Source organism: Papio anubis, chromosome 17 (genome assembly GCF_008728515.1).
Source record: "Papio anubis isolate 15944 chromosome 17, Panubis1.0, whole genome shotgun sequence".
Taxonomy (NCBI): domain Eukaryota; kingdom Metazoa; phylum Chordata; class Mammalia; order Primates; family Cercopithecidae; genus Papio; species Papio anubis.
Genome location: NC_044992.1, coordinates 3,648,507 through 3,671,104, shown reverse-complemented (window position 1 = coordinate 3,671,104; position 22,598 = coordinate 3,648,507). Strand labels below are relative to the sequence as shown.

The window sequence follows — 22,598 nt, the reverse complement described above, 5'->3', positions numbered from 1 at the left end:
GAGAAGTCCGATATTAACATGACGTCAACTGATTTTTTTGCCTAAATATTTTCTTTTTTTACCCTTGGAATTCAGACGTTTCATTAGACCGTGTTAAAATAAACCTTTCTCTGTAAGAAAGGTTTTGTAAAGTAATTTTTAAAAAGATGTTCTCGGCCGGGTGCGGTGGCTCACGCCTGTAATCCTAGCACTTTGGGAGGCCAAGGCAGGCAGATCATCAGGTCAGGAGATCGAGACCATCCTGGCTAACACGGTGAAACCCCGTCTCTACTAAAAATACAAAAAAATTAGCCAGGCATGGTGGCGGCGCCTGTAGTCCCAGCTACTCGGGAGGCTGAGGCAGGAGAATGGCGTGAACCCGGGAGGCGGAGCTTGCAGTGAGCCAAGATCGCGCCACTGCACTCCAGCCTGGGCGACAGAGCAAGACTCCATCTCAAAAAAAAAAAAAAAAAAGATGTTCTCTTTCTATGTTCCTTCCCAGCATCATTTGCTTTTCTGATTTAAAAAAAAAAAAAAAAAATCTATTTTTACTTCTTTCTGCCGTTGTTTGGCTTTGCTTCTGTATCTGCCCCGTTTGCATCTCCTGGATGCAGGGGAATCTTTTTTTTTTTTTTTTTTTTTTTTTGAGAGAGAGTCTCACTCTGTCCTCAAGGCTGGAGTTCAGTGGTATGATCTCAGCTCACTGCAACCTACACCTCCTGGTTTCAAGTGATTCTTGTGCCTCAGCCCCCCAAGTAGCTGGGATTACAGGCGCATGCCACCACGCCCAGTTGATTTTTGTGGTTTTTTTTTTAGTAGAGATGGGGTTTCACTATGTTGGCCAGGCTGGTCTAGAACTGCCAAGCTCAAGCAATCTGCCTACCTTGGCCTCCCAGAGTGCTGGGATTACAGGCATGAGCCACTGCGCCTGGCCAGGATGGACCCCTTGAATCTACCCTCCATCTTATCTTCAGTTTGGTCATATTTTTCATGTTTATTTCTTGTTCTGAGAGATTTCATTAAGTTGACTTTTAAAAATCACCACTGAGGTTATTTTCCCCTGATGATCCTTTTTTTTTTTTTTTAAGCAGTCACTTTGGAGGGCAAGTTATTAGTTTTATTTTAGTGTAAAAAGTGCCTAGATAGAGTCCTATAAGGAATATATCAAGAACTCTTACAACTCAGTAATAAAAAGATGTCTGTCACTATAGGTTAGTTTTTGCTTGTTTTGAAATTTTGTATAGCTGGAGTAAGTTGCTGCATTCCTCTTGCTTGGCTTTTTTTTGTTTTTTGTTTTGACAGAGTCTTGCTCTGTTGCCCAGGCTGGAGTGCAGTGGCGCAGTCTCAGCTCACCGCAACCTCCACCTCCCAGTTTCAAGTGATTTATTGTGACTCAGCCTCCGGAGTAGCTGGGCCTACAGGCATGTGCCACCACACCCAGCTAATGTTTATATTTTTAGTAGAGGCAGGGTTTCACTCTGTTGGCCAGGCTGGTCTTGAACTCCTGGCCTCCAGTGATCCACCCACCTTGGCTTCCCAAAGTGCCGGGATGACAGGCGTGAGCCGTTGCGCCTGGCCTGTGTCTGGCTTCTTCTGCTCAACGTTGTTTGTGAGATGCATCCATGTTATTGTGATTAGTTTCCTTTATTCATTTTCACTGTTATCCAGAATTCCATAAAGTTCACTTTACTTGTTGAGTGTTTCCAAACTGGAAATTACTCCAGACAGTACTATGAGCTCACCTGTGTGTGGCTTTTGATGAGCATCTGTATGCAGGCCAAACTTGGCCTGCCAGACAGTTGCTGCAATGTTTGTATCGGTTCACACTCCCTGCCAGGTAGTTTCTGCAGTGTTTGTACCGGTTCACACTCCCTGCCAAACAGTTTCTGCAATGTTTTTACTGGTTCACACGCCCACGGCAGCATATGAAAGTTTTATTTGCTCCATATCCTCTCGAATTTAGAAATAATTGCAAACTTATATAAAAGTACTATACAAATAATTTTGTGCCTGCAAGTTGCCAAGTTCATGCCATATTACTCCTAAATACATGAGTGTGTGTTATCTACAAACGAGGAGATTCTCATATGTAACCAGACAGCAGTCATCAAAGTCAGAGAAATTAACATCAGTACATTGCTACCATCTAACGCTTACTCCCTATTCAAGTTTCACTAGTTGCTCCAAAAGTGTCTTTTATGACAGATGATCACAATTAATGTATAGGCCCGGCACAGTGCCTTGAATCTGTAATCCCAGCACTTTGGGAGACCAGGGTAGGAGGATTACTTGAACCCAGAGGTTCGAGACCAGCCTGGGAAACATAGCAAGACCCTATCTCTACAAAAAATAGAAAAATTAACCAGGCATGGTGGCACACACCTATAGTCTCAGCTACTTGGGAGGCTGAGGCAGGAGGATCACTCGAGCCCAGGAGGTCGAGGTCATAGCAGCCAAGGTTGCACCTCTGCATTCCAGTCTGGGCAACAGAGTGAGACTCTGTCTCTTAAAAAAAAAAAAAAAAAAAAATGAATGTGTAGCATTTTGTTGTCATGTCTTTTCATCCTCTCTGGTCTTTAACAGTTCTCAGTCTTTTCTTTCATGATCATAATGCTTTCGAAGATTACAGGCCACCTGTTGTGGAATATCCTCCTCTTTGGGGTTGGAGTTATCAGATGTTTTCTCATAATTAGATTCAGGCTTTGCCTCTTGGGCAGGCAAATCGCAGATGAGATGCTGCATTCTCACTGCAGCCCGCCAGGCGGAACACAGGTTTGACATACTTCATTACTGATCATGTTTGCTTTGATCACTGGATTAAGTGGTGTCCGTTAGCCTTTTCCACCATAATCTTTCCCCTTTCGTTATTAGTAAATATTTAGTGGGGAGAGTCTTTGTAACTATGTAAACATCCTGTTTCTCATCAAACAATTTATTTAGTTAGTTATATCAGTATGGGTTCACGACTTCCTGTTTTACTCCATGAGCCATAATCCGTTATTCTAGTTACTTATTTTGACCAGTGGGAACCCATTCAGGCTGACTTCTGTGTCCTTTTGACATATCCCCGTCATTTCAGGCACTTCTTAAATTCCCCCTCCCCTAGCCCTAGAATCAGCCATTTCTCTAGGGTGACCTCATTCCTTCTGGTAGAGGGTAGTATTTAGGAATGAAGGTTTGAGCACTAGATGGGTTCATTGCTAATAGGGTGTCACCGCTCCCAGGTCTTCCCAGTTGGAGGTGGGGGGAAAGAGTGTGTGTGTGTGTACTCTATATATTTATTTAGAGCAGTGATTTTCTTTTTTTGTTGTTGTTGGGTTTTTTTTGTTTGTTTTTTGTTTTTTTTTTTTTTTTTTTTGAGACAGAGTTTCACTCTTGTTGCCCAGGCTGGAGTGCAATGGCGCAATCTCTGCTCACTGGAACCTCCGCCTCCCAGGTTCAAGTGATTCTCCTGCCTCAGCCTCCCGAGAATTTGGCATTACAGGCATGTGCCACCACTCCTGGCTAATTTTTGTATTTTTAGTAGAGACGAGGTTTCACCATGTTGGCCAGGCTGGTCTTGAACTCCTGACCTCAGGTGATCCACCCACCTCGGCCTCCCAAAGTGCTGGGATTACAGGTGTGAGCCACCGCCCCCGACCTTAGAGCAGTGGTTCTCAACTGAAGGTATCCAGTTTGGCTATTTGACAATGCCTGGAGACATTTTTGACTGTCACAACTCAGGGAATGCTCCTGGAATTCTAGTGGAGTCTAGACAATAGGGATGCTGCTAAACATTTTTAAATGCACAGGTGCCACTCACGCCCTCCCCCCCACACACACACGAGAATTATCAGACCTAAATTTCAGTAGCACTGAGGTTGAGAAACCCTGATTTAGAGAATCCAGTCTTGAACAATGAGAATCCTGGATTCCATCATCCTTCACATAATTACCTACTGGATCAATCTCCCATCTCTGCTGCTATTCTTCTTTTGAGGTGTCCTCCTCTCCTTGTTTTGACTTTTTTTTTTTTTTTTTGAGAGAGGCTTGCTCCCTCACCTAGGCTGGAGTGCAATGGCGCAATCTCAGCTCACTGCAACCTCTGCCTCCTCAGTTCAAGCGATTCTCCTGCCTCAGCCTCCCGAGTAACTGGAATTACAGGCGCCCACCACTACACCCGGCTAATTTTTATATTTTTAGTAGGGACAGGGTTTCACCGTGTTGGCCAGGTGTTCACCGTGTTGGCCAGGCTGGCCTCGAACTCCTGACCTCAGTTGAGCCACCTGCCTCAGCCTCCCAAAGTGCTGGGATTACAGTGGGCTCTTGACATGGATACCTCCCCACCACACTTGGGTCTGTCTCTCTAATCCAGGTTGCCCCCTTGCATTGAGACCACCCTCACCCACAACAGGCTGCTATTCAGTGGCAATACTCTCCTTATGCCGTTTGGACTCTGAGCCCCTGTGTGAGGCTGAACTCCCCACACGGATGCCCTCACCTCTCCACTTAGGATCAGACACTCACATCGGGCTGACCTTCTGCATTGTTGCCCTCCTCACATCACTCAGAGCCCAAGCTCCAACTCCAGAGGCCTGGGCATTCCTGGGCTTGGGTGACTTCCTCACCCACCTGTGCTCTGACTCGCCTGCCAGGCCTTCTCCGTGCAAACTCCATACCCTGCTTGGGTTCTGACACCATGTGGCCTATGCCAGACCAACCCGCTGCCTAGACGCTTTCTGAGTTCTTCTCGGACTCTGACACCCCTGCCAGGCTGCCGTTTGAGGAAGACGCCTTCTCGAGAATCACTCTTTATTTCCAAGAACTTTTTATCCTTTGATTGCTTTGTTTTCATACTATGGATATAGTGCCCTCTGGAATCACACTGAGGATAACCACTCAGACATTTTAAAAGCTTTCTTCAGTTTTGTGCGTTTTTTTCCGGTGGAAAATAACAAATGGTATAAGTGTAGAAATGTTTGTACCAGGCCGTTTAGCTGAATGGTTTTTATAATAATGAAGAACTGGAAACAAAGTATTAATAAGTTGCAAGGCAGTATTTAAAGAAAGAAAAATAACTTTAAAATTTTTAATTTATTTTACATATACATACATACACAAATATATACATATATACACATACACATACATACACACACACACGTTGTTTGTTTTTTGAGACGGAGTCTCACTCTGTCGCCCAGGCAGGAGTGCAGTTGGCATGACCATGGCTCACTGCAACCTCCACCTCCTGGGCTCAAGCAGTCCTCTCACCTCAGCCTCCCAAGTAGCTGGGACCACAGGCACGCACCACCTGCCTGGCTAATTTTTTGTATTTTTTATAGATACAGTGTCTCACTATGTTGCCCAGGCTGGTCTTGAACTCCTGGGCTCAAGTGACTCTCCTGCCTTGGCCTCCCAAAGTGCTGGGATTATAGGCATGAGTCACTACACCCGGCCTACTTTACATGTATCATGTGTAAATATGCATAGAAAAAGGTTGAAAGACTGTTCATCAAACTTAACAGTTGTTATCGCCTGGCCATGGTTATAGGGAGGGGATTTAGGGGAGCTTTAACTTTTGCATGTTTCTGAATTATTTAAATTATTTGACAATAGACATTTTGAAAGATGAGGAGGAAACCAAGTATTTTAAGTTTCCTTTTCAGGGTAAAGAAATATTAGAAGTAGGATTGTAAGATGAGACCTGAGGATGTTTATTTTGTAAGTGATTATACATATGGCATTTATGAAAACCACAGCATGATTCTGTTAGCACTAGACCAGCTGTAAATAAGGTAGGAGAGAGATATAATATTTAGCTGGTTTGGTGACGTGGATTTTGTACTGAACAGATTTCTTTCCTTCTCTTGGCAGGGCCCCACAGTTCCCCTGGTAGACCTGGAGCACGTCCTTCCACTCATGTTTCAGGTTGTCATCTCAAACGCAGGCCACCTGAATGAAACCTACCATCTCACCCTGGGTCTTCTTGGCCAGTTAATTATCCGTCTTTTGCCAGCAGAGGTAGATGCCGCAGTGATCAAAGTCCTCTCAGCCAAACACAACCTGTTTGCTGCAGGGGACAGTACCATTGTGCCCGACGGCTGGAAAACCACCCACCTGCTCTTTAGCCTGGGAGCTGTGTGTCTGGACAGGTAGCCTTGGTCCTCGTTCCTCTAGCCACCTGCCCTCTATCCCACCTTGGTGTGTGTTTGTTTAACTTGAAGGTCTGGCTGTTGATTAATTTCAGTGTGCTCCAGTTCTGTTGTCTGAGAGTTTTGTGGAAATAGAATTGGGTTCATGAGCAATGCTGTCAACCCACGTTAAAACCGTGCTTAACACCAGCATTCAAACAGCTGAGCATTCTCGACACTGGCTGCCGATTCAACTCTCTAATGAGGCATATTCAGTTTTTTTTCCTATGAGCAGTAAGTGTAGGCCTTGAGGTTGAAGAAAATAAATCTATTTTAATTATAAAAGTAACGTAACCACAACACCAAATTTGGAAAACAGAAATGAAGGAATAAGCTGGGCACGGTGACTCACCCCTGTAATCCCAGCACTTTGGGAGGCTGAGGTGGGTGGATCATGAGGTCAGGAGTTCGAGACCAGCCTGGCCAACATGGTGAAACCCCATCTCTACTAAAATTACAAAGAAAATTTGCCAGGCATAGTGGCGTGTGCCTGTAATCCCAGCTGCTACGGAAGCGGAGGCAGGAGAATCGCTTGAACTCAAGAGGTGGAGGTTGCGGTCAGCAGAGATCATGCCATTACACCCAAGCCTGGGCAGCAGAGCAAGACTCCGTCTTCTCAAAAAATAATAATAATAAAAGAGGGAAAAAAGTCACCCTGACTTGTACGATTTTAATACATCTGGTGCTATTTCACTACATTTTCTTCTAAGCTTTTCTTCTGTGTTTGAATATGAGTATGCATGTGCGTGCACACAGGTGACTTTATTATAGAGATTTTTGGAAACATAGCCATAGGGTGAGTATGTAAGTAACAAGTCTTGATTTTGTTTGCTTTTTTGCTCACCATTATACAAAAAGCATCATTCTGGTAGTTTTTAAACTAGTTAATGAATGGCTCTTTGAAGGCCTCTGGGTCTGCCTTGGAGTGTAGTGAGCTCTAATGAGTTGAGTTTGGAGCCCTGTGTGCTGCCCCTAATGGAGCTCTTGCCTTCCAGCCGGGTGGGCTTGGACTGGGCGTGCTCCATGGCAGAGATCCTGCGGTCACTCAACAGTGCCCCACTGTGGCGTGATGTCATTGCCACCTTCACAGACCACTGCATCAAGCAGCTGCCATTCCAGCTGAAGCACACCAACATCTTCACCCTACTCGTGCTGGTTGGCTTCCCCCAGGTACCACACTCTGAAGGCCTGAGGGCCTGGTCACCCCTTCCAGTCTTCACCATGCACACCAAAGCCTCGGTGGCATCTGGATATATAGGCATAGATATCTTTGGAAGCTTTTTCCTTTGCTTGTATACCTTGCTTTCACAGTATTGAAGTATTGTCAAGATTATGGGATGGTTTATTCAACTTGCATTTTTAACAGTTAAGCCATTTGACTCATTTATTAGCCAGTGATTGGCTTTGAATAGTAGGTAGCCGTAATATATTACATTACAAAGAACTGCAAAGAAAAATTGTCTTTCATTTTGGCATTCGTCTTGGCCTTATTTCTAATCTTCGTGTCCCTCTACTGATTAGGACAAAGGGGGCTGTAAAAACATGGCTTCAGCCAGCAAGGACTTAAACCAATTCTGTGCCAGCCTGTGCCAGACTCTTTGGACTTAGAGATGAGAAGGTCCCTATCCTTGCGTGCTTGTTGAAGTCAGAGGCACAATCAAAGGGGGCTGGGCTTATGCCTTAGAATTCTTTCTGGTCTCCATGTTTGACAAGAATTCTTTCTTGTCTCCATGTCTCCTTTCTGTCTCTGTCTACCATGTTCTAGGTCCTCTGTGTGGGAACCCGCTGTGTTTATATGGATAATGCCAATGAACCCCATAATGTGATCATCTTGAAGCACTTTACTGAGAAGAACAGGGCTGTGATTGTTGATGTCAAAACTCGGAAGAGGAAAACAGGTACCATGCATAATTATTTTTTTCTAAGAATGGGAGAAAATTGCCTAATCCCTGCATCCCCTAAAATCAATGGAATTACCTTGACTCTTGGCCTGCATGTGATTTTTTTTTAAGAGCAAGTTATAGCTCCCCGAGCTTCTTTTTCCCTTATCTCTGAAATGATGTGCTGAATTGGGATAATTTCAAAGGCCCCTTCCCATGCTGTCTTTTTGTGTATATGGCTCTGTGTTTTTTGGTTGGCTAGATATATAGCTTCTGAACATTTAATTTCTCCATTTGCTGGTGCATTTGTTTTCTGTGGGTAATTTAAACATATTACGGAGTCAGGTGACTCCATGGAGTCAGGTGGCTGCACTTAAAATAATTGTATTAGCATTCATGTAACTTTCCATTTTGTCTTATCAGTATAACATTGAAAGTATTACGTCACAAATGCCCTTTTGACTTAGTTTGCCAAGCCCCAGGCAATCTGGAGTGTCTACCCATTACGTTCCCAGTTCTGCTCATGAAGCAGTCTGCATTTTCACTCGGCGCCGGCATTAGGCAGTGTCTGTATTGTTTTTGTGTATGTAAATGTATAAGATCTTTTCTTTTGCACATGAACATCCAGTTGATCCAGGACCATTTGTTGAACAGACCCATCCTTTCTCCATCGAATTATCTCAGAACCTTGTCGAAAATTGACACACATATATCTGTCTATTTATGGATTCTATTATGTTTCATTAATCTATATGTCCTTGCTTCAGTACTACACTTTTTTTACTATTGTAAATTCATTTATTTATTTATTTTGAGACCAAGTCTCACTCTGTTGCCCAGGCTGGAGTGCAGTGACACCATCTTGGCTTACTGCAACCTCCGCTTCCTGGGTTCCAGCAATTGTCCTGCCTCAGCCTTGGTTCCAAGTAGTTGGGATTACAGGCATGTACCACCACACTTGGCTAATTTTTTGTATTTTTAGTAGAGATGAGATTTCACCCTATTGGCCAGGCTGGTCTCAAACTCCTGACCTCAGGTGATCCGCCCACCTTGGCTTCCCAAAGTGCTGGGATTGCAGGCATGAGCCACTGCACCCAGCCTAATGTTTGTATTTTTAGTAAAGATGGGGTTTCACCATGTTGGCCAGGCTGGTCTCAAACTCCCAACCTCAAGTGATCCACCCACCTCGGCCTCCCAAAGTGTTGGGATTACAGGCATGAGCCAGCGCACCTGGCCAGACTATTTTAAATTTGTACAACATTTTGAAATTAGGTCTTTCAGCTTTGCTCTTTTTCAGAATTGTTTTGACTCTTCTGGTTTCTTTGCCTTTCTGTGTAAATTTTAGAATCAGCTTCTATAAAAGAGCCTGCAGGAGCTAGGCGCAGTGGCTCACACCTGAAATCCCAGCACTTTGTAAAGACCCCCATCACTACATAAAATTAAGTAGCCAGATGTGGTGGCATGCTGTAGTCCCAGCTACTTGGGAGGCTGAGGTGGGAGGATCACCTGCAGTGAGCCATGATCTCCACTATAGCCTGGGCAACAGAGCAAGACCCTGTCTTAAATGTATGGCCTTCTGGGATTTTGATTGGCATTGCATCAAATCTATAGATTCATTCGGGCGATAACCAGACAGATTCTCCTCAGTTTATAATGGGGTTATGTCCTAATAAACCCATTATAAAGGTTGAAAAATCATTACGTTGAACCATTGTAAGTCAGGGACTATCTGTATTGAGTGCATGGTACATCATTCAGTTTAGAGAATAAATTTAGGTTTCTTTAATTTCTCTCAGCATGGCATATTGGGGTATTAGCCGTCTTCTCTTATTTTCTGATTGTGGCAATTTATGTCTTCTCTTTTTGTTTCCTAGATAGTCTAGCCAGAGATCTATCAAGTTATTTGATCTTTTCAAAGAACCAACTTTGGTTTCATTCATTTTTCTTTTATTTCTGTTTGCTGTTTCTTTGATTACTGCCCAGATAAATTTATTTATTTCTTCTGGCTTTGTGTTTAATGTGTTGTTACTGCTTTTCTGGTTTCTTTCTTTCTTTTTTTTAAATAGAGACAGGATCTCACCATGTTACCCAGGCTGATCTCAAACTACGGGGTTCAAGTGATCCTCCTGCCTTAGCCTCCCAAAGTGCTGGGGTAACAGGCATGAGTTACCACGCCTGGCTGCTTTTCTGGTTTCTTTCTTTTTCTTTTTTTTTTTTATTGTTTTTTTTGAGATGGAGTTTCGCCCTTGTTGCCCAGGCTGGAGTGCAATGGCACGATCTTGGCTCACTACAACCTCCACCTCCTGGGTTCAAGTGATTCTCCTGCCTCAGCCTCCTGAGTAGCTAGGATTACAGGCACATGCCACCATGCCAGGCTAATTTTTGTAATTTTATTAGAGACAAGGTTTACCATGTTGGTCAGGCTGGTCTCGAACTTCTGACCTCAGTGATCCACCCACCTCAGCCTCCCAAAGTGCTGGGATTGCTGGTTTCTTAAGGTAGGAGCCATCACGCATTTGAGACCTTTCTTCCTTGGCAGTAGAAGAATTTTAATGCTGTGCATTTCCTCTTAAGTATGACTTTAGCCACATCCGCTATTTTTTTCTTTTTCAGTGTCCCTTGGATTCAGTAGGGACATCCCACAATTTTTTTTTATGATATATTATCATTTTCATTTAGGTCACAGTATATTTTCTAATTTATCTTGTGATTTTTTTTTTCTTTGCTGTGTGGATTATTTAGAAGTTTGATGTTTAATTTCTTAATATTTGGAGGATATTCCAGATACTGTTTGGTTGTTGATTTCAGGTTTAATTCCGTTGTGGTCAGAGAGCATATTTTTAATTAGTTCAGTCCTATTATGAATATTATTGCAATTTGTTTTATTGTCCAAAATTAGGTCTGTTTTCATGAAGGTTCCATGTACACTTGAAGAGAATGCATGTGTACTATGTTGTTGGTGGAGTATCCTAGAGATGTTAATTAGGTCAAGTCAATGGATAATGTTATTCAAGTCTTCTGTGCCCTTACTGATGTTTTATCTACTTGTTCTAACAATTCCTGAGAGAGGACTATAGAAGTTTCTAACTATAATTGTATGTTTCTCTTTTTCTTATGAAATGTCTCTTTTTATCCCTAATGATATTCCTCATTCTGAAATCTAATATTTATGTAGCCTGTCTTGCATTTTTAAAAACAGCATTTGTATAGAATAGTCATCCCTTAGTATCCTCAGAGGATTGGTTCCAGGACGCCCCACAGATAGCAAAATTCGTGGATGCGTCCCTTATAGTTGGCCATTCATATCTGTGGGTTTTGAATCCAGAGGCTTAGCCAACCTCAAATCAAAAATATTCTTGGCCCTTCATAGCCATGGGTTTCACATCTTTTCACTTTAACCTGCCTGTGTCTTTACATTAAAGTGGATATCTTGTCTTTTTTTAAAAAAAATCCAATCTGATAATCCCTGTCTTTTAATTGATGTGTTTAGACCATTTACATTTATTGCAGTTATCAAGATGGTTGAATTTAGGAATTTTTTTTTTTTTTTTTTTTTTTTGGAGACAGAGTCATACTCCATCACCCAGGCTGGAGTGCCATGGCGTGATCTCGACTCACTGCAGCCTCCACCTCCCGGGTTCAAGCGATTCTCCTGCCTCAGCCTCCCAAGTAGCTGGGATTACAGGCATCTGCCACTACATCCAGCTAATTTTTGTATTTTTAGTAGAGATGGGGTTTTGCCATGTTGGCCAGGCTGGTCTTGAACTCCTGACTCAGGTGATCCACCTGCCTTGGCCTCCCAAATTGCTGGGATTACAGGTGTGAACCACCGTGCCTGGCCAATATCTCACTTTTTGAAGCAAAAAAAAGTCATGTGAGATTTATGTCATCTAGAAGTAAAATGTGTAACAGCACAAAGAATGGGGTGGAAATGCTGTCATGTTCTGACATTCTATGTGAAGCGGTATAATACTATCCAAAGGTGGACCATTGATAAGTTAAAGGTGTTCAGTGTAAACCCTAGAACATTTAAGAAATTATTTCAAGGTACACTACTGTAAACCCTAGGGCAACCACAACAAAACCCAAAAATATATACTTAAAGAGCTAATGATAGAAATAAAATGAAATCATTAAGAAAAACAAAATAACCCAGCACTCTGAGAGGCTGAGTGAGGTGGGAAGATCACTGGAGGATAGGAGTTTGAGATCAACCTGGGCAACATAGTAGCAAAATTCCATCTCTACAAAAATAAATAAATAACTGATGATAAGGCCAGGAGTTTGGGACCAGCCTGGGCAGCACAGCTAGACCCCATCTCTACTAAAAATAATTTTTTAGAAAGCCATATGTGGTGACACACACCTGTAATCCCAGCTGCTTTGGATGCAGAGGCAGGAGGATCACTTGAGCCCAGGAGATCAAAGCTGCAGTGAGCTATGATCAGACTACTGCACTCTAGTCTAGGTGACAGAGCAAGAGCCTATCTCTTTTTTTAAAAAAAAAAAAAAAAAAAGACCAGGCGCAGTGGCTCATGCCTGTAATCCCAGTACTTTGGGAGGCTGAGGCAGGCAGATCACCTGAGGTCAGGAGTTCGAGACCAGCCTGGCCAACATGGTGAAACCCTCTCTCTACTAAAAATGCAAAAATTAACCAGGCATGGTGGCAGGCGCCTGTAATCCCAGCTACTCGGGAGGCTGAGAGGCTGAGGCAGGAGAATCACTTGAACCTGGGAGGCAGAGGTTGCAGTGAGCCAGGATCACGCCATTGCACTCCAGCCTGGAGAACAAGAGCGAGACTTCTCTCAAAAAAAAAAAAAAAAGGGTGAGATGTTGCTGGGTGCATAGGGCTTATACCTGTAATCTCAGCACTTTGGGAGGCAAGGCAGGAGGATCGCAAAGCCTGAAGCCAGGAATTCGGTGCCAGCCTGGGCAATACAGCAAAACCCTGTCTTCTACCCCCACCCCAAAAAAAAAAACGAGAGAGAGAGGTATTTTAAGAGATTTTAAAATGAGAAAACAATAGCTTTTATATTTAGCCATCTATTTTTCATTTCTAGTGCTCTTCATTCCTTTGTAAAGATTCAGTTTTCCATCTGGGATCTTTTTTAGTTTTTAGGGGGACCTGAAAAACTGCACTGAACATTATTTGTAGTGCAGGTCAGACATTACATAATCTCTCAGTTTACCTGGGGGACTTTTTTTTAACTTCATCTTTGAAAGATAATTTTGCAGGGTAAAAAATTTTAAGCTGAGTTTTATCTTCAAATACTTTAAAGATGTTGGCTCACGCCTGTAATCCCAGCACTTTGGGAGGCCAAGGCGGGTGGATCACCTGAGGTCAGGAGTTCGAGACCAGCCTGGCCAACATGGTGAAACCCCGTCTCTACTAAAAATACAAAAATATCTGGGTGTGATGGCGCACGCCTGTAATCCCAGCTACTTGGGAGGCTGAGGCAGGAGAATCACTTGAACCTGGGAGGCGGAGGTTGCAGTCAGCCGAGATCGCGCCATTGTACTCTAGCCTGGGTGACAAGAGCGAAAACTCCCGTCTCAAAAAAAAAAAAAAAATACTGGTCTATTGTCTTCTGGCTTGTGTAGATTCTGGGATGAAGTCTGCTGTCATTCTTCTTTTGCTATGTTTTTGTAATGTCTCTTTCTCCTCTGGCTGTATTTTTAGCAATTTGATTATGCACGTACCTTGACATGACTTTATGTTTCTTCTGCTTAGGTGTTTAATGAGCTCCTTAGATTTACAGTTTTCATCAAATTTGGAAAAGTTTTGACCATTATGTATTCAAATATTCTTTCTGCCCCCACCCCCATCTCTACCAGGACACTTCCACTCTCTCTGTTGGAAAGGCAAAATATTCCCAGCTCTCTGTGAGCTCCAGGAATTGTTCTGTCTGCTGTAGCTCTTTCTCCTGCCCCAGGTAGTTTCCTTTCACAGAAATGTGCAGGTCAGTATGCAGCCACAGACTTGTGATCGACTCTGTGGATCTCCGGAGAGCTCTCCCCAGCCCACCCCTCTCTCTGTGCATCTCCCTGCTCTGTGATACTCTGCCCTGTACATTCTAGCTGCCTTGACCTCCCTGAACTCTGATCTTTAATTCATTGAGACTGCTGGATTCTGCCTGAATGTTTGCTTCCCACTTTGCAGCTTGGAAATCGTCTGCAGATAGCTGGTGCTATTGGAGGGCTGATCTAGTTTATGTCCCTTCTCTCAGGGACCATAGTCCTATACTACCTTTTGCCCAATATTTGCAAGCTATTGTTTCATGTTTTTTCAGTATTCAGTACTCTGGTTGTTTAAGGTGGGAGAGTAAATCCAGTCTCTCTTGTTCTGTCTTGTTTGGAAATGGAAATCTCATGTGTACTATTTTTTTTTTTTTTTTTTTTGAGATGGAGTCTAGCTCTGTCGCCCAGGCTGGAATGCAATGGCACGATCTTGGCTCACTGCAACGTCCACCTCCCAGGTTCAAGTGATTCTCCTGCCCCAGCCTCCTGAGTAGCTGGGATCACAAGCGTGTGCCACCACACCTAGCTGATTTTTGTAGTTTTAGATGGGGTTATACCATGTTGACCAAGCTAGTCTTGAACTCCTGACCTCAAGTGATCCATCCACCTTGGCCTCCCAAAGTGCTGGGATTACAGGCATGAGCCACCGTGCCCGGCCTCATGTATGCTATTTTTAAGAACTTTTGTTAACACCTGTGGAGATGGCCTTCTTATACACAATAGTAAGAATGCAAATTGTCCCACTCAGTTGCTTGATGGATAGGTAGCCATTACTATTTTTGTGTTTACCTGCAAGCTGGCTTTATTGGCTAAGACTGAGCCCAGGAGATTTGTGTTTCTGCAGTCCCTACTTTAGTAAGGCATGTTCCTATGGAAGAAATAGCTGCTGGAAGCATGAACTGTACTTTTTGTGCCTTTCTCTTTCTGCCTGATGTCACCCTTCAGTGAAGGACTACCAGCTGGTCCAGAAGGGAGGAGGACAAGAATGTGGTGACTCTCAGGCCCAGCTGAGCCAATACTCCCAACACTTTGCCTTTATCGCCAGTCACCTTCTGCAAACCAGCATGGACAGCCATTGTCCCGAGGCAGTGGAAGCAACTTGGGTCCTGTCCCTGGCCCTCAAAGGATTGTATAAAACACTAAAGGTAATGGTGAGCTTCTCCAGTTGGCAGTGGACCTGGCTATAATTTGACATCTGCGTGGGGATTAACTAGGAGGAAATGCCATCTGATTTCGATGGATGGTAAACCATAGGATCTTGATTATTTTTAGAAACGCGTGGGCCTTGCGCACAGATAACTTCAAAGAGGAAATACTATTTTCCCGATAGTTGGCTTCTCTGTCTTTCCATTGTTTCAAGGAATCTGATACTACTACTTCATGGGAACACAGCTTTGTCAGATGAAGAGAAAACTTGACTGAAAAGTTTCTAACTTTCCTCTCTAAATGACAACTCCTGTGCTTCATCATAGACGATGAAGGGAAGAATAGAGGGAGCTAGCATCCTAGGGAATGAGCAACAGATTTGGCAATTGGAGTGGAAAGAGGTAGACAAGTTAAAAAACTGGGCAATGGCCAGGCGCAGTGACTCACAGCAGTAATCCTAGCACTTTGGGAGGCCGAGGCCGGCAGATTGCCTGAGCTCAGGAGTTCGAGACCAGCCTGGGCAACATGGCAAAACTCCGTCTCTACTAAAATTACAAAACATTAGCCAGGTGTGGTGGTACGCACCTGTAATCCCAGCTACGCGGGAGGCTGAGGCATGAGAATGATTTGAACCTGGGAGGCGGAGGTTGTAGTGAGCCGAGATCATGCCATTGCACTCCAGCCTGGGCGATAGAGCAAGACTCCGTCTCAAAAAAAAAAAAAAAAAAACCAGGCTGGGCAATATTTGGCATGGAGATGAGCATGCTCGCTGACTTCCGAGAATTTCCAATACCTGAGAGGCAGAGGAATGATCTTTCAAGGAAACACATGTCAGCTCACTTTTAGGATCATCTTCCCAATAGAGATATCCATGAAAGGAGGAGCTCAGCTGAAAAGTTGAAGGCTATTCAGCAGAAGCACCGATAGGGAGCTCATGGAGGGCACTCAACACCGCAGGAGCTGGACTCAGCGGCATTTCAGCTCTGATCTATACTGGGAGTTTGTGGTTGTAGAATTGAGACCATTCATCTACTATTTCTTCTGTTTGTTTGTTTGTGGGTTTTCTCTGGCATTTCTTTGTTTGAAACAGGGTCTCGCTCTGTTGCCCAGGCTGGAGTATAGACCTGTGATCATGGCTCACTGCAGCCTCAAATGCTTTGGTTCAAGGGGTCCTCTTGCCTCAGCCTCAGTACCTAGCTGGGACTAACCACAGGCATGTACCACCATGCCCAGTTATTTGTTTTAATTTTTAATTTTTTAATTTTTTTTAGAGACAGGGTCTTGCTATGTTTCCCAGGCTGGTCTTGAACTCTTGACCTTGAGCCATCCTTCTGCCTCCGCCTCTCGAAATGCTAGGGTTACAGGCCTGAGCCATGGTGCCCAGCCTGCTGTGCCCAGCCTGCTGTTTCTTGAGTTCATGGCATTTATCACAATGTGCTACTGTTTCCATTGTTTACATTGTAGTAGGAAAGGGAAAATAAACTCCCTAAGGGCAGCAGTCATTTCTGTCTTTGAATCCTTCATTCAGCAGATATTTGTTGAGCACCAAGGGCCAGATGGAACTGAGTATGTAGTATTGAGCCAGAAAAAAGGTCCCTGCTCTCTCCTGGAGCTTACGGTCTGACCGGCAAGAGAGACAACAGGGAGCCTGCAAGAAAAACTGCTGTGGGTCAAAAAAAGCCTTACTCTAGTAAAATTTGAACTGATAGATAAGGAGTCAGCTTTGGGAAAACTGGACAGAGCATTCCACGCGGAATGAGTAACAAGCTCCAGGCCTCAGAATGGAACAAGCGTGGTTGTCAAGGAGCGGAAAGAACACCTCCCAGGCTTCAGGGTAATGCAGGAGAGGGGGTGCGCAGCCAGAGAAGCAGGCAGGGACCTTGGTCTCTGTCAGCCATGATCAGAGGCTTGGATTTTAGCCTAAAGAGCACCGGACAGCTTTTGGAAGTTAGAGCAGCGGGGTGTGACATAAAATAGGCTTCATTCAAAAGTACGTGTTGAATGAATGAATGAATGAATGAGTGAATGAACAGACTGAGTTATAGCTAAGGTTGTACCTTCTTCACTCCACGGCAGTCACAAATCGTTCTTTTTCTGCGTGGCAGGCTCACGGTTTTGAAGAGACCCATGCTACCTTCCTTCAGACCGATTTGCTGAAGTTGCTGGTGAAAAAATGCAGCAAAGGGACTGGCTTTAGTAAAACGTGGCTCCTCCGGGACCTGGAAGTAAGAGACGAGAGGGACTCCTGCTCCTCTTTCCTGGTGCAGATGTACTGGCCTAGGAGTTAGAAGCGTCAGCGAGTTCCAGTTACTTCTGCCCTGTGCACACTCATTTAGTACAGTGTTGGAAACTCCCTTGCTTCTGTATTCCCTTTCGGAAATAGGGATTATGACACCTGTCTACCCCTGTCAGGGAAAATGAATTTAATGTTTGTTCAAAGAACAGTGGAAGAGAAGCGTTTTATGGAAACACATGATTAACCATTATATCATGGTAATAAAGTATACCCTTGAATTTTTATTTCCCTTTAAAGTTGCTTTCAGCCAATATCAGCCTCTAAATTTGTCCTCACTTACGTTTATTTTTACGTAGGATTTTAGTTGATCATTGTAATTTTATTACTGTTCCCCTTAGACCTTAGAGTTTTCTTAGTGGAACTACTGTGGTTCCCTGTGGACTTTCTGTGCCCAGTGCCAGCTTTAGGCCCAGGAAAGGCTGCCGCCGCATAGGAGGGAGTGAGCGGCCATTCACAACCCAGCAGAGGCTGGAACCTGCAGAAACAGCTCTCATTTGCCAGAAGAGGATTTGGTTAGGTTTAAGGAAACTATGCTAAAACATATTAATGGATAATTTGGAGAGTATTTGAACTTTTATTCTTAGGGAATATTTTAAATTAAAATTTTTTATTATTAGAACCACATTGCAGAAAACTTTATAAAAAAAAAAAAAAAAAAAAAAAAACCCTCCAAACTCTGTATCCCAAACACAGCTGCCATTAGCATTTGGTATATTTTCTCCTCCTTGTTTTGTTTCTATGCATTTCACGGTGCATGTGTAAATCTAGACCGCATCGTGAGCATCTTATTCAAAGAAACTGATGGCATGTGGGTTTCTTTCTAGGTTTTGATGTAGTTTTCATAACATTTTTTATGGATACATATAATACATGAAGGTGGCTTTCAGTTTTGTTGCTATTAGTGCTTCACTGAGCGTATGATGAAAATAACTTTGTATATTTTACATTATTCGTATCAGATGAGTTGCTGGGTGAAAGCATATGAGCATTTCCCTAGCTCTTTACATTTTGCCAAAAGAAGTTCTAAAACGGATGATAGCAGTTTATACCATCTGTGGGAAAGTTAATAAACACAAAGGTCCCCATAGTGTTCAGTTAGTATTTCTTTGGTTACAAAGTATAATTAAACATACATTCGTGTTTCTTTTCTAATTTCACATTCTTCAAGTAAATTCTGATGTCTTAAAATGGTTAGGCCCAATATTTTCATGATTAAAGGACTGTACCGTCTTCCCGCCCACTAAGCGCTCACATTCAGCTGGATTTTCTTTCTGTGTAGATTTTGTCCATCATGCTGTACTCCTCAAAAAAGGAGATGAACGCTTTGGCTGAACACGGAGACCTAGAGCTGGATGAGCGAGGGGACCGAGAGGAAGAGGTGGAACGGCCCGTCAGCAGCCCTGGCGACCCAGAGCAGAAAAAGCTGGACCCCCTTGAGGGCCTGGATGAGCCCACCAGAATATGTTTCCTGGTGTGTTCTTGAGTCGTCATGTGGCTTGGGAGGGGTTTCTGAGGGATGACTTCTCTTTGGCCCGGGCCATGTTTCAGCCTAAACATGAAAACGCTTCCGTCGGCTGTCCTGAGAATTCACTTCCTAAAGACTCAATCTGTGTTGTGCAGAATTGATCCAGAAGAACAGAAAAGCCCCACAGCAATAGTTCTTAATATATTGGGTTATAAACTCAAAAGCTTTAGGTCCTCTCTCCCCATAAAATACACATTCAGATATGTATGTAAAATTTTGCATGAATTTCCAGGGCTTACTAAAGCCCTAAGGCTCGTCCATGAACTCTCTACAATAGTTCCTTCCTCATAGTTTCTCAGAAATACACTCTTACCTCCCCTAGGTAATCTATTCTTCCTCAGAATAATATGAAAAGGATGAGGGCTTGGACTTCAAAAGTTGTAATTAAATGAGGAGTAAACAGAATGTAGGGTAGAATGTCAGAAAAACCAAGTCCCAGCCAGGCACAGTGGCTCACACCTGTAATCTCAGCACTTTGGGAGGCTGAGGCAGGAGGATCGCTTGAGGCCAAGAGTTCAAGACCACCCTGGGTAACTTAGCAAGACCCTGCCTCTACAAAAAATAAGACTAGCCAGGTGTGGTGGCATGCACTGTAGTCCTGGCTACCCAGGAGGCTGAGGCAGGAGGATCACTTGAGCCCAGGAGTTCAAGGTTACAGATTTTGCAAGAAAGTTTGCATCCCCTGCCACAGAGCATACATGCATTTCTGTATCCATGAATAAGTGAAAGCTATGAATCCAGTTGGCACAATACAGAAAATGATAATATCATTGATACTAACAGAAAGACTACTCTGATCAACATTGCTGACAAGTTTAAGTGCAGGTTAAAACTCTTGCCTTTCTACGCTTTTGGTACTCAGTGGTATGAGCTATGATCACACCACTGCACTCCAGCCTGGGCAGCCAAGTGAGACCCTGTGTCAAAAAAATCCAAAGAAAATACCGTGCCCATATATGTGCTAGTTGTCAAACTTGAGTGTAAAACGGTTATAGAGATGCTAGCCGTGAATACGATGTGGTGAGTAAGTATCTACTATTAGCACTGTATTTTGTTGATAGGATATTTCTTTGGGGTTTTAGTGTTTTATAATTTCCTTTGAAATTACAATCCTAATGTAGGTGTTACAGTCCATGTTTTAGTGCTTACAATTGTATATGCTTTTTAAACTACCCATATAATGTTCCTCAATTATAACCTGTGGAAGCTTTTGCTATATTATCTTCTCAGTTTTGAGTTCAGTTTATCAAAACTGTATTGAAGCACTTTTAATGGTTCTTGTCTTTGTCCTCCCCGGGCCTCCAGATGGCTCATGATGCCCTCAATGCCCCTCTGCACATTCTTCGGGCCATATACGAACTGCAGATGAAAAAGACTGATTCTTTCTTCCTGGAGGTTCAGAAGAGGTAAGGGACATTTCAGTGCAGCTGAAGTGTGGCCAGAGAGAGCACATGTGAGGGCAGGAGGGTGTGCCCCTCCTGGCAGCGGCTTCTGGATCGATGGACACTCCGACAGGCCGGGAAGCAGTTGCTAGTCCTTTGTAAGGCGAGGTGGGAGGTGGCCTGTGCTGCATTACCTGGATCATCTTCGAAGTGCACTGTGGTTCCTCTTTAAAACTGATGTTTGTAGTCTGCCTCTGAGAAGTAAGTTTCTGAGAGGAAACTTATTTTACAGACGCAGAAATTAGGCAGGCACCAAAATGGCTCTCGTGTGTAATCCCAGGGAGCAGATAGTGTAGAACAGGAACTTCTGCTCAAGAGATTTTTAAAATTAAGAACATACCCTTTCTCTTGGCCAGGAAGTTCAGAGCTAGTTCTTGGGCCCAGCTTTTTAATTTGGGTAGAACTTTACATATCTGCAGTCTGGTCTCTTCCTCCATCCCCCATATCCTAGTTTTGACTCTTCTTGCTCTAATTGTGAATTCTCATTTAATTTGTCTTTTATTTTACATTTCATGTGTCTCTTTTATGAGTTTCTTATATATTGCCTAAAAGCCTTTGTGAGATGAAGCAGGGTTGCATTAGTTAGGGTACAGTCTAAGCTGCTGTAACTAAGAAACAAGAAATATAATGTATCAGGGCAGTAGAATGTGTGTTCTCTCACATAACAGTCCAGAGGTGGGCAGAGTCTGGGGTGGGTGACAGCTGTGCTCCACAGAGTGACCCAGCAATCCCAGCGTTCTCATCTGTGGAGTGGAAGCTCACTTGGCCACCCCACGTCTCGGTTCTAGCCCAGAGGAAAGGGGGAAGGTGGAGAAGGGACTGCGCCATTAGTCGAGGTGGGACACCACCTTGCTCACCTGCACTGCCCGGAACCCAGGGGCATCACCACATCTAGCTGCTAACCATGTCTCTCGCTGGGTGACTGTAGCTCTTGCTAAAATTCTAGGGAGCTTTAGAGAGAGAGAAGGGCCACCACGTTTCGGCCAAAGTTGTCTAACTGTTCAGACTGCGTTGAAATAAGGCAAACACCAGGCTGTAACCATTCCAGCTGTTTCTGTACTTCACTTCTGTTTTCTGTGTGTCATTTTCATTTTTCTGTTCGTAAACCTCCAACCACAGCATGGAGTCGCTCTGAACCCATTTTGATTCAGGAGCTGCCCAATTCGGGGATCACTCTTTGCTCAGTTAAACTCTGTTAAATTGTCTTTAAAAAAAGAGAAGGGGAGTCCAGGCATGGTGGTGTGAGCCTGTGATTGCAGCTACCAGGGAAGCTGAGGCAGGAGGATCACTTGAGCCCAGGAGTTCCAGTCCAGCCTGGGCAATAGCTTCAACACGTCATCTCTAAAAAAATAAATTTAAAAAAAATGTTTTTTTGTCCCAGCTACTCGGGGTTTAAATTAATTTAAAAAATGAAAAAGATCGAAAAGGAGAATGGATTTTGCAGGAGAGTTTGCATCCCCTGCCCCAGAGCATGTATTGCATTCTGTATCCATGAATAAGTGAAGGCTGTGAATCCAGTTGGCAAAACACAGAATATGATAGTGTCATTGATACTCACAGAAAAACAACTCTGGTCAACGCTGCCAGCAAGTTTAAGTGCAGGTTAAAACTCTGGCCACTATGCCAGGCGCGGTGGCTCAGGCCTGTCATCCCAGCACTTTGGGAGGCCGAGACGGGCGGATCACAAGGTCAGGAGATCGAGACCATCCTGGCTAACACGGTGAAACCCCGTCTCTACTAAAACATACTAAAACCTAGCCGGGCGAGGCGGCGGGCGCCTGTAGTCCCAGCTACTCGGGAGGCTGAGGCAGGAGAATGGCGTGAACCCGGGAGGCGGAGCTTGCAGTGAGCTGAGATCCGGCCACTGCACTCCAGCCTGGGCGACAGAGCGAGACTCCGTCTCAAAAAAAAAAAAAAAAAAAAAAACTCTGGCCACTGTACACTGTTGGTACTCAACTTTGTGCTGCCTTTCTTCAGGTTTGATGGTGACGAGCTCACCACAGATGAAAGGATACGGTCCCTGGCTCAGCGGTGGCAGCCCAGTAAGAGTCTGAGGCTGGAAGAGCAGAGCGCCAAAGCTGTGGATACAGACATGATTATCCTGCCATGCTTGGTATGTCACCCCGCCTTGGACCCAAA

General features: G+C 43.9%; 1 protein-coding gene across 6 annotated transcripts in view; it reads left to right on the top strand.

Moving 5' to 3' along the window:
* Positions 1-22,598, top strand: part of ZZEF1 (zinc finger ZZ-type and EF-hand domain containing 1) — a 142,742-nt gene that overhangs the window by 106,378 nt on the left and 13,766 nt on the right. For all 6 annotated transcript variants that reach the window (XM_017950275.2, XM_009189385.3, XM_009189386.3 and 3 more), the window contains 8 exons: positions 5,836-6,113; positions 7,148-7,322; positions 7,918-8,050; positions 14,996-15,195; positions 17,302-17,421; positions 18,772-18,963; positions 20,323-20,423; positions 22,437-22,572. In XM_017950275.2, coding sequence (XP_017805764.2) covers positions 5,836-6,113; positions 7,148-7,322; positions 7,918-8,050; positions 14,996-15,195; positions 17,302-17,421; positions 18,772-18,963; positions 20,323-20,423; positions 22,437-22,572 — 1,335 coding nt within the window. The remainder of the gene's footprint in view (positions 1-5,835; positions 6,114-7,147; positions 7,323-7,917; positions 8,051-14,995; positions 15,196-17,301; positions 17,422-18,771; positions 18,964-20,322; positions 20,424-22,436; positions 22,573-22,598) is intronic.